At 39.5% G+C, this 11,899-nt stretch overlaps 1 protein-coding gene across 1 annotated transcript; it reads right to left on the bottom strand.

Annotated features, from left to right (window-relative positions):
- LOC110264611 (transcription initiation factor TFIID subunit 4b-like) lies at window positions 4,096-4,699 on the bottom strand. The gene is made up of 2 exons (XM_021106729.1): window positions 4,663-4,699; window positions 4,096-4,458 (listed from the first exon to the last, which is right to left on the bottom strand). Exons 1-2 carry the CDS (start codon window positions 4,665-4,667, stop codon window positions 4,143-4,145), a joined length of 321 nt encoding a protein of 106 aa, XP_020962388.1. The 5' UTR covers window positions 4,668-4,699; the 3' UTR covers window positions 4,096-4,142.

The following is an 11,899-nucleotide window of genomic DNA, read 5'->3' on the forward strand; positions in this document are numbered from 1 at the left end:
AAACTAGGAGAATCAATAAAACTATCTAAATTCTGAGTTCCTATAGATACCAATCATTCTGAACTTCAAAGGATAAAGTGAGATGCAAAAACTGTTCAGAGGCAAAAAGCTATTAGTCCCGCTCATCTAATTGGAGCTAAGTTTCATTGATATTTTGGAATTTATAGTACATTCTCTTCTTTTTATCCTATTTGATTTTCAGTTGCTTGGGGATAAGCAACAATATAAGTTTGGTGTTGTGATGAGCGGATAATTTATACGCTTTTTGGCATTATTTTTAGGTAGTTTTTAGTATGTTTTAGTTACTTTTTATTATATTTTTATTAGTTTTTAAATAAAAATTACATTTCTGGACTTTACTATAAGTTTGTGTGTTTTTCTATGATTTCAGGTATTTTCTGGCTGAAATTGAGGGACCTGAGCAAAAATCTGATTCAGAGGCTGAAAAAGGACTGTAGATGCTGTTGGATTCTGACCTCTCTGTACTCGAAATGGATTTTCTAGAGCTACAGAAGCCCAATTGGCGCGCTCTCAATCGCTTTGGAAAGTAAAGATCCTGGGCTTTCCAGCAATATATAATAGTCCATACTTTTCCCGAGTTTCGCAAACTGGTGTTTAAACGCCAACTTTCTACCATATTCTGGCGTTAAACGCCAGAACTGGCATAAAAGCTGGAGTTAAACGCCCAAACTGGCACCAAAGATGGTGTTTAACTCCAAGAAAAGTCTCTACATATGAAAGCTTCAATGCTCAGCCCAAGCACACACCAAGTGGGCCCAGAAGTGGATTTCTGCATCATTTACTCATTTCTGTAAACCCTAGGTTACTAGTTCATTATAAATAGGACCTTTTACTATTGTATTTTCATCTTGGTTATTCTGGTTCCCCCTCTGGGGCCGAAGCCAATGACCACCATTATCACTTATGTATTTTCAACGGTGAAGTTTCTACACCCCATAGATTAAGGTGTGGAACTCTGCTGTTCTTCATGAATCAATACAAAGTAGTACTATTTTTCTATTCAATTCATGCTTATTCTTATTCTAAGATATTCATTCTCACACAAGAACATGATGAATGTGATGATTATGTGACACTCATTACCATTCTCACTTATGAACGCGTCCCTGACAACCACTTCTGTTCTACATGAAAATAAGCTTGTATGTGTATCTCTTAGGTTTCCAATCTAAGATTAAAACCTTCGTGGTATAGACTAGAATTATTGGCAGCCATTCCTGAGATCCGGAAAGTCTAAACCTTGTCTGTGATATTCCGAGTAGGATTTGGGATGGGATGACTGTGACGAGCTTCAAACTCGCGAGTGTTGGGCGTAGTGACAGACGCAAAAGGATCAATGGATCCTATTCCAATATGAGTGAGAACCGACAGATGATTAGTCGTGCGGTGAGCGCATTTGGACCATTTTCACTGAGAGAATGGACGGTAGCCATTGACAAACGTGATCCCCTAACATATAGCTTGCCATGGAAAGGAGTGTGAATGATTAAATGAAGATAGTAGGAAAGCAGATATTCAGAAGCAACAAGCATCTCCATACGCTTATCTGAAATCCCACCAATGAATTACATAAGTATTTCTATCTTATTTTATATTTTTTTATATTTTAATTCTCAAAACCTCATAACCATTTGAATCTACTTGACTGAGATTTACAAGATAACCATAGCTTGCTTCAAGCCGACAATCTCCGTGGGATCGAACCTTACTCACGTAAGGTTTATTACTTGGATAACCCAGTGCACTTGCTGGTTAGTTGTGCGAGGTTGTGAAAAAAGAAGTGAGATTACAATTGTGCGTACCAAGTTGTTGGCGCCATTGAGATCACAATTTCGTGCACCAATAATGTCAAATTTGCTTTGAGGTACATGACCCAATCTAAAATGCCATAAATTCTCAATAGAAAAGTTTGAAGTTTGTGTAACTAAATTTGCTGTCCTAATATTAGAAGGAAGTAAAATCTTGTCAATATAATTTTGCATGTCTAGAATCCTAGTACTCCTATTATATGTTGTATTTTCTATGTTGTCTTTTTGTGCTAACTCTAATGCAAGAAAATCTAGCATGTATAATCCATGTTTTGCTCTAGCTGTGCCAATCATCTTCAAAGAGGTCCGATTCTGTATCTCACAAATTTTGTCAGTAAAAACACATTTGCAATGCAGGCCTTCTGTATGTTTGGAAATAGATAAAAGATTGAAGTTAAAACTTAGTATGTACAGCACATCCGTGAGATAGAATGTAGCTGAAAATACCACAATTTCACTTATAGTTGCAGCTGTGTGTGTTCCATCTGGTAATTTACCAGAATTGGTCTAATATGTCTAAAATGTGTAAAAAATGCAATGAGTGTGATACATGATCAGTAGCTCCTGTATCAAGCAGCCAAGAATTTGAGAAAAAACTTTTTACTGACAAAAATCATGCAATATGAGAGCTCTTGCAAAGTTTATAAGTCTCTAAAGGTATACCTCCACTCCCTGCATTTGATTGACTGACATCTCTCATGTTTGCTCCTTGAAAAAATTGTGCACACTCCTGCCGAAGAAAGGTAAGCAGTGCATCTCTCAAACTCTGATTGAATTGGGATTGACCATCAGGTTCCTTGTCCTGCTTGACATTGTGGGTGCTGCTCTTTTCAATTCCAACAGCAATATGATTAGCCATAACTCCGTTGCTAGTCTCTCGTGGCCATTTCCGCCTTTGTAGATGGGTTGGAAATCCATGTTTGTGGTAACAAGTATCCACAAGATGCGCTGCCTTGTGACAATAAGAACAGGTCTTAGATGCTGAATTTCTTCCACCTCTACTTCCATGAGTTCCTCGTCCTCTTTCTCTAGAAATATTGCTTGGATTATTGTTGAAATTATGAACTGAATTTCCCAAACCTGGGTGTAGGAAGTAAACACTTGCTGGATCTGCAAGTAAATTGGTACTCGATTGTGGCTGCAAACTCGATAGTTGGCTTATAATGCGAGCTAGATTTCGAAGCTGAAAGCTCTCATGTGAGCCGTTCCTCAACATTAGGTCAGAAGGAGTGTTGGCTATTGATGCTAATTCAATGCTCTATTTGTATCCAAAAGCTTCACCTCTTTCACGATCCTCCACGCTCACCGCACCATGATAAAATCGTGATCTGGATCTGATTTTATTGAAGAAAATAAGATTGAAGTGGAGGAAGAAGACTCAGAGAAAGTGAATTTTTCATATGAACAAATACAAAACCTAAAATTGAAAGAAAAACCACAGAGTACAAGAGAGTACATATTGTTATCCACTATTTATAGCTATTAGAAAATTAACCTTACTAAAACCTAACTCATGGTAAATAAATTAACTATGGTTATAAGGTAATTACTATTGCTAGCTTTAACCTCTAATCAAATCAAACTTTTCTATCATTCTAACTAAAGAATTATTCAACCATAATCAGTTACAGCTTGCTTTTGTGAGCCATTAGATACCAGCTTAATATCATCTCCAACAGATACAAAAATGGCAGTTATAATTATTGATAAGGAATAATATACTACCAGCTTAGGTTACTCAATAACCTCGACGGATCATAATTTGCAATAAAGACAGTTCTCTCTTCTTATTTTCATACATGTAACTAGTTTCTTGAACTTTGGTGCCTGAACTTGAAACTGTTATCCCCCTTAACCTAATAGCTACTTGTATGTGGAACTGCTGCTGCATACTGAGTGTCTATAACATCAATCACCCTGTTGGCTATAGCGCTGGCATAGACTGAAGAACCTTCTATTATCTGCCTCAGTGAAACAGGCCATAGTTAAATACAGAAGTATAACAATGTGATTCAAAAGATTTATGATTGCCCTTGTTAGTTTCATGTCAAAAAGAAATATCAACCTTGCTATTGAACAAGAAACTGTAATATTCACCAACATGTCCACCTTAAATAATATAAAAAGAGAACATGGAAACTCTTTTCATTAATATTTAGTTATCATATTCCCTTCAAGATAATATAATTCTATTAGAGTTCAATCCAACAACAAAGCCGCATTTTCATCCACAACTTAAGATATAGTTTTAGGATGTCAGTTTGGTGAATACTTAATATTATATCTAAAGTTTACATCCATCTTGCAGTTGAATTATTTGACAACTGAAATGACAGAAAAAAACGGTTTAAGAGAAAACTCACCTGAAGTTGTAAAATTAGTAGAACCTTTTTTGTCCCCTTCGTGATTATCTTTAGTACTTTTCCCAGATGCAGAAGATTTGCGACCTACATCTTTAGCTGGTTGAGAACCAGATGACGTGTCCACGCCTTCACGTTTCTGCCTGGCTTGCTCGGCCATAGGTTGCCACTTTGAGAGCATGTCGTCTCCCCCAACAGCAGCACTAGCAGCAACATTTGCTACATTTGTCCTCATCTTGTCATCCTCTTCCTTGTTCACCTGCAGCTTACTAAATATTAATGAAAAGAGTTTCCATGTAGATAATGGAAAAATATAAGAATGGGATAATAAAAACCTTTGATGATTTATTACGACCCTCATCATTGTCCATGTCACCATCAGCTCATGCATTACCATCCATCTATATTTTAAAATGGACTGAAATTAAGAAATAGGCACAAGTATCAAATGCCAATAAGTGCAAAATACCCACGTCATTTGTTTTTGAAGCTTCTCTGCTTCTGCCTGTCTGTTCCGAGGGTTACCTGAAACTGAAGGTCGATCTCGGAGGAGATCTGCTGTTGTGGTTGGAGCTGTTTGCGTCTGACTTGCTGATCCTTGAGATGTTGCTGATCCTTGATCACCAGAGGGTGGTGGTACCTGCAAGAGACTCCAATGCTTAAGTTAGCACGGGCTTTGAGTAGGTTTTCTGTGTAGAATCGGAGTATGAGTTATACATAGGTGCTCTAGTGTATTTATAGTAGTGTGGAGTGACCTCCCTTGAGATAAGTTTGTTATCTTATCTTATCTTTTGTGGGTGAGTCCCCTTATCTTTAACCAGCCGCCTTTTAAGTGGGCTGTTATCTTCTACTTTGGGCCTATTTGGGCCCTTATAGCAATTTGGTCGAGCTCTTTAGGAAGAGGTCGGTGTCGACCAACCTTTATAAGAGTTCGGTCGTTTTTGTCTTCGTTCAAACCGGTTCGCCTAGCTCAACCTAGGGTATGAACAGTGCCCCTGCTTGAGCTCGATCTTCCCCTTGAGGTTGTGTTTTCAAAACTTTGACCCCTTTGAGGAAGTCGTGCTCGAGCATCTTTTGACTTTGGTTGATATTGAGTAGTTTCTCCTCGTGCGAGTCTGGTATCACCTTTTTGAATGCAAGGCGTTTTCAACTTCTTTTAATTGCGGCGTGCCTCGTGCGTTTTAATTTTCCTTGGGAACGCGCGATTGTTTTTAAAGCTCATTGATTAGGTTTTTAACCCTTTTACCGTTTCATTTTCCCTCTTTGTTTCGAAAAGAGAAGAATTTAAATTTAGCCGTTTTCTCCTACCCCTTTCTGTTTTGATTTGTTCTTCGCCCTTGCCTTCCAACCTGCTTTTTTCGTGCATTTCTTTTGTTCAGTAAAGAAGAGCTTCTTTTCCTCAAGGTTGCTCCTTTCTTGGATTTTTGAAGCTTTGTTGGTGAAGATTGCTCGTGGCTTACTGCTTGTTTTAGCTTCTTCCTCAGGTTAGTATTTTACTTTATACCTTTCTTTTTTACATGCTTTATTTGTCGTCGTTCTCATCGCTTTTACCCTTGCATGCTTTTCCTTCGTACAAAGTTTTGATCTTTGTTGAACTTCTCTTGAAAAAGGTTGAAACATGCAAACGTGATTCTCGTGTGCTCTTATTTTTTTTATAGTTACAGTCTTTTTATCTTTGCTGTTTGTATGAAGAAATGCTGGTACTTAGGTTAAAACTCCTTGTATTCTCTTTCTGTTTGAGAGGGTTAGGGCTCTGACTTTTTGCATCATTTTCTTTTCTGAGTTTTGCTCTGTTGTTGCCTCCAAAGGGTGCCCCTGGGCTTTTGGTGTTGATCCTCTATTTTTTGCGAGTCCTGGGGTTCCCTTTTGCTGCCATATCTAACACTTGTTGATTGTTTCTTTATCGTTCTCTTATTGTCCCAGTTGTTTGGTAGTGACCTTTTTTCTTTTTTCTTACTGTAGGTGTAGTTGCTATATGTCTACCCGTAGGAATATTGTCGAGATGTCCACCAAAATCCTTGCTGGCATGGCTGACTCGCTAGACTCTATAGTCCTGATGTGTGTTACTGTGGCCGATCCGGAGTACTGTGTGAGGCTTAGGAGGTTCCATAGGATCTATAGCAATAGGGATAATGAAAAGAATTATGAACTGTTGTCGCCCGATCCTGAGGAGAGGGTTAGTTTCCCTCCCTTAACTCAGGGAGAACGCCCCTTCTTTTATGCTTATGACTATTTCTTTAGTCAGCTGAATATCACCATCCCTTTTACTGCTTTTGAGACCGACCTCTTATGGACTTGTAATATGGCCCCTTCCCAGCTTCATCTGAACTCTTGGGCCTTCATTAAGATTTTTCAGCTGTTGTGTCAAGAATTAGGTGTCTGACCTACCATATCACTTTTTCTTTACCTTTTTGTATTGACAAAACCTGGAGTGGCCAAAAAGAAAGCTTCTTGGATTTCCTTCCGAGCTACCCAGGGGAGGAAATTATTTTCAATGTTTGACGAGTCCTTTTGGGATTTTAAAAACTATTACTTCAAGGTCCGAGCTGTTGAGGATGCTCGCCCTTTCTTTTTGGATGAGAATGATGATCCCACCTTCCCTTTATGGTGGTAAAAAGATATAGTAGCTCCCAAATATTCCTGGGAGAGTCTAGATGAAGTAGAACAAGCTTTTGTGGGTGTTCCAGAGGAGCACTGGGGGGAACCTCCTCATCTGGACACAAAGAGGTTTTTGGGAGATCCTTCCCTCCTTCGTGCTGAGCTAGGTAGTGTCCGACTTCTTTCTTTGTAGAAATGCTTTTCTGTTTGCTATTCGTGGTTTGTCTTTCGAATTCTACTATATAACTATTTTCTTGGCTTCTTTTTTAGAAATGGTGAAATATTCAGACTCCATGAGGGCTTTCCGAAAGGCCAAGAAGGCGACAGCTGCCCAAAACTTAACGGCGAAGACATTGGGGGAAGGATCTTCTCAGGTGCCCCCGAAGAAGCCGACTTCTGACTCTCAAGGCCTGAGAAAGATCATCCCAACCCCTAGAGTTCGAACAATTCCATCTGATCTATTTCAGGCGACTTCTGGTCCTGCCTCCTCTCCTAATGCTGCTAGCCTACCTCCCAAGTGCCAAAAGACTGTTGGGACTTATAATCTTGATGACAAAGAATTTGATGGTGTGGCCTTTGCCACAGAATTGACTGCTCCACATGGTAAAGTCCCTCTGGACGACGTCTCGATCCTTCATCACCTTGACTTCATAACGAGCAATAGTATTCAGATGGCCAATGTTGGCGCGGCCTTGTCTCGGGTTGTTAAGGAGTCCCCTGTCCGTGCTACCAAGGCCTTTCTAGAGGATGCCCGGGCTGAATTTGATAGGGTGAAAGGTCTAAAGGATGAGCTCGATGCCAGGGTTGCCAAGTTGGAAATTGATGTGGAGAAAGAGAAGGAGCGTGCTACTAGGGCGGAGGCAGCTGCTAACTTGACTGAAGAGGCTGCAAAAAAGTATAAGGAGAGCTATACTCGGACCTACGGCGAGTTGCTAGAGACTAAGGAGAGGCTTCAATCTGCCCAATATGATTATGCCGAGCTTCAAGGTCATATGGTGAGTAGTATGACTGACATATATGAGATTTTGAAGGCTTAGGTCCGAGTTCTTGCTCACGAGGCCGATCTCTCCTTGTTTAGTATGGATAACATGGTGGAGGATGGCAAGATTTTACCTGCCCCTGATGATGAGGATGAGGGTCCTCTTCCTGCGCCACCAGCCAAAGCTTCGGCAGCTTCAGCTTCTTCCATTCCTTCAGAGGTTGACCCTCCTGAGCCTGACGTGGAGATTCTAAACGGGCCGGATGGAGTTGTCAATGCTACTCCGATCTCGACCATGCCTCCTTCTCCTCCTGCCAAGGATGTTGCCACTAGGGCAAATTTGGATCCCCTATAACTTTTTATGCTTGTGTACTGTAATAGTCCGACTTGTGGACTTTGAACTTGTTTATGTTTTTGTAACTCTCTTATAGTTGACTCTTCTGACATTTGGTTGCTTCTTAGCAACCTTTGTTTAGTTTAAACAAACACTTTAAACTCTTGGGCTTCCATTTAGGTGGATGATAAACCACTATTTTATGGTTTATCTTGTGCTCAATTGAGTAGTTTTTATCAACTCTTTACCCACTTATTCATACTATTTGTATGGTTTTACATTTGCCTTCCTAATTATGTGCTTTGATTGAAAACATGCTTCTTTGGCCTTAAGTTCCCTATGTTTAATCCTCTCTTATTACCATTAGATGCCTTGATATGTGTGTTAAGTGATTTTAGAGATTACAGGACAGGAATGGCTCAGAGGATGGAAAGGAAGCATGCAAAAGTGGAAGGAATACAAGAAGTTGGAGAAATTGTTAAGCTGTCCAGACTGACCTCTTCGCACTCAAACGGCTATAACATTAGCTACAGAGATTCAAATGACGCGGTTTCAGTTGCGTCGGAAAGCTAACGTCCAGGGCTTCGATTTGATATATAATATGCCATAGTTTCCTTGACTCTAGGCAACGCGAACGCGTGCTCCACACGGATACATCGCAGTGACGAAAATCAGCGTGACAGATTTCTTCTCCAGCGATTTCTGGGCTGTTTTCGACCCAGTTTTCGGCCCAGAAAACACAGATTAGAGGCTATAAAATGGAAGAACACATTCATTTATAATCATCAGCTAATAATTCATAGTTTTAGGTTTTAGATGTAGTTCTTAGAGAGAGAGGTTCTCTCCTCTCTCTTAGGATTAGGATTTAGGATTTCTTTGCTTTTAGGATTGTTTCTTTTTATCAGCTTCAATTTTTCTTTTATTTATTTTCCCAATTTAATTTATGAATATCCATGTTAGATTTGATTTCCTTTATTAATGCAATTTGAGGTATTTTCAGATTTAATTTTGCTTTGCTTTATTTTTATGGATGCTGTTAATTTAATTTAGAATTTTCCCTTTTGGCTTTGGTTGAGTCATTGGAGACACTTGAGTTATCAAACTCATTGTTGATTGAAAATTGGAATTCTTCAAGAATTAATTCGAGTTCCAATAACTCTAGCCTTTCCCAAGGAAAGACTAGGACCTGAGGAATCAAAATTAATTCATCCACTTAACTTACTTTCATAGTTAGAGGTTAACAAAGTGGGAGAAAAATCCAATTCTCATCACAATTGATAAGGATAATTAGGATAGGACTTCCAGTTCTTATACCTTGCCAAGAGTTTTATTTTATAGTTATTTATTTATTTTACTTGTCATACTGCTTCCTTACTTTCAAAACCCCCAATTTACAAGACTCATAACCAATAATAAGAACACCTCCCTGCAGTTCCTTGAGAAGATGACCCGAGGTTAAATACTTCAGTTATCAATTTCAAAGGGGTTTGTTACTTGTGACAATCAAAATGTTTGTATGAAAGAACTTTTGTTGGTTTAGAAGCTATACCTGCAATGAGGCTTTATCTGCGAATTTCTAGACGACGCAAAAGTTCTCTCTTCAAAATGGCGCCGTTGCCAGGGAATTGTAAACGTGTACCTTATTATTGGTTATTGTAAATATTTAAAAAAAATTTATCTTATCTTATCTTAGTTTTAAATTTCAAAAATCAAAAAAATTTTTTTTTTCAAAAATCATATCTTTTTCACAATATTTTCTTTTTATTAGTTTTTGTTTTTATTTTCTCCTACTACTATGAACTCTCACCCCTTTGGCTATGAGTCTGGTTACAATTATGTTGTAGGAAGAGGAGATTATAATGACAACATGCACCATGGTTGGAACAATCAAAGATGGGAGGAGCCACAAGGATTTGATCAACCCTCATGGCAACAACTACCTCCAATGTACTATCAACAACCATTCTGTGATGCATATCAAGGCAATGGCTATGGTGAGCAATCTTTTGATTATCAACAACCACCACCATATGCCTATGAACCCCCTCCTCAACATGACTTTGGACCACTATACTCACAAGCCCCTTTCCACCATTCACCTCCATATGACCCTAACTCGTATCCACCACACCAACCACCTTATGAGACATATGAACCATATATAGAACCACCCCAATTCCAACCCAATTACTCCTAAGAACCACCACCTTAATATTTGCCATCTCCATATCCATCAATCCAAGAGCACTATGATCCTACTTATGATAGCCGAGCGCAATAAGAATCAAGGGATCGTCTCACGGAAACAGTAAAAAAATTTCACGCAACCCTTCACCAATTGAATCAAGCAATAAATCAATTATCCTCTCGACGTTCGGACACTCAAGGAACCCCCATGGCTTCATGTGGACAATCTAATGTAGAACATAGCATGAAGGAGATACTAAAAACTCCAGTGGACAGTACGGAGTATGACTTTGTACCGGAACAAGTGGAGGAAGCTGTAATTATTGAAGAGGAAGAAGTGGTTGAAGACTTAGGAGATGCTGAACCCCCATGGGAAAGTCAAGTTATAAAGCCTCTTTCAAAGATGTTTGAAATTGATGTTGAGGAGGGTGTACAATCTCCAAGGCACACCCTGGTTGAAGACTTAGAAGAGGTTGATCAAGAGATGGAGATTCAAGAAAAGAAGGCACAACCTCCCATGCCCTTGGTGAGTAATGAAGAAGAGATTAAATTGGAAGAAAGCTACCAAGAGGAAGAGGTTGAAATTGAAGAAGCTTACAAGGAGGTGAAAGCTATTAGAGAAGAGCACAAGGGAGTGGAGCTTGCAAGTTCATTAGAAACACCTCTCCCAATGCCATTACCGTCCAACACAACGTTCAAGTGGGTGAAATTTCTATCCTTGACCTTTACTTTCCCACTTGAATATGGGATACTAGAGACGGATGGTCAACTTAGAGCTCTTTGTGGCATTAAGAGTAAGAGGAAGATGGTCAGTGGTAAGAATTGTCCTGCAAGGTTCATTATGGTTGGAAGCTTTAAGTTTAAACACAAAGGTTGGTGTAGAGCTCAATTGAATGGGTCTGGGAAGTTGTTTGGACGCTTCAGTGAGAATTTTAAGGCTGAGCCACCCAGATGGAATCATGATAATCAACTTGAAGACGGGTGTAGAAACAAGATTTGGGATTCAGGAATATATGAGGATCAACTTTGGGAGCTCAAAGCTTGTGAAGAACCCCATCAAGGCTTGAGGAATTCACTTAGTATTGATAGAGCTTATTGAAAGTCCAAGCATTGGTGGAAGTTTCAGGATGAGTTCAAGCACAAGCCGCCATGACAAGGAGCTCACCAAATGTCCAACTTAAGGACTTTAACTAAAAGTGTTAGGTGGGAGACAACCCACCATGGTATGATCGTTTCTTTTTCAGTTTTAATTCTAGTCTGTTTTGTTTGTTTTTATTTTATTTTATTGAACCTGAAATTATAAATAACTTTTGCATCAGCATCTGCATATTGCATTCTGCATTTTGCATAAAAAAAGGGGCACGCGACGCGACAGCGTAGCCAATGCGTCCGTGTCATATGTGCGTTGGGAAGAAAACAAGATTGAACAGAGAGTCATGCGAGAGCGTGGCTGGAGGCGTGCCTTTGGCACAAATTGATCCACGCGACCGCGTCGCTGACGCGTTCGCGTCATTTGCGAAAAATGCCTCCCATGCGTCCACGTCACCCACGCGAACGCGTGGCTCTGTAAAATCGACGTAAAGAGGTGTATGACAGTATGTTGGGCTGGAAT

The sequence above is a fragment of the Arachis ipaensis genome, chromosome B07 (genome assembly GCF_000816755.2).
Source record: "Arachis ipaensis cultivar K30076 chromosome B07, Araip1.1, whole genome shotgun sequence".
Lineage (NCBI taxonomy): Eukaryota > Viridiplantae > Streptophyta > Magnoliopsida > Fabales > Fabaceae > Arachis > Arachis ipaensis.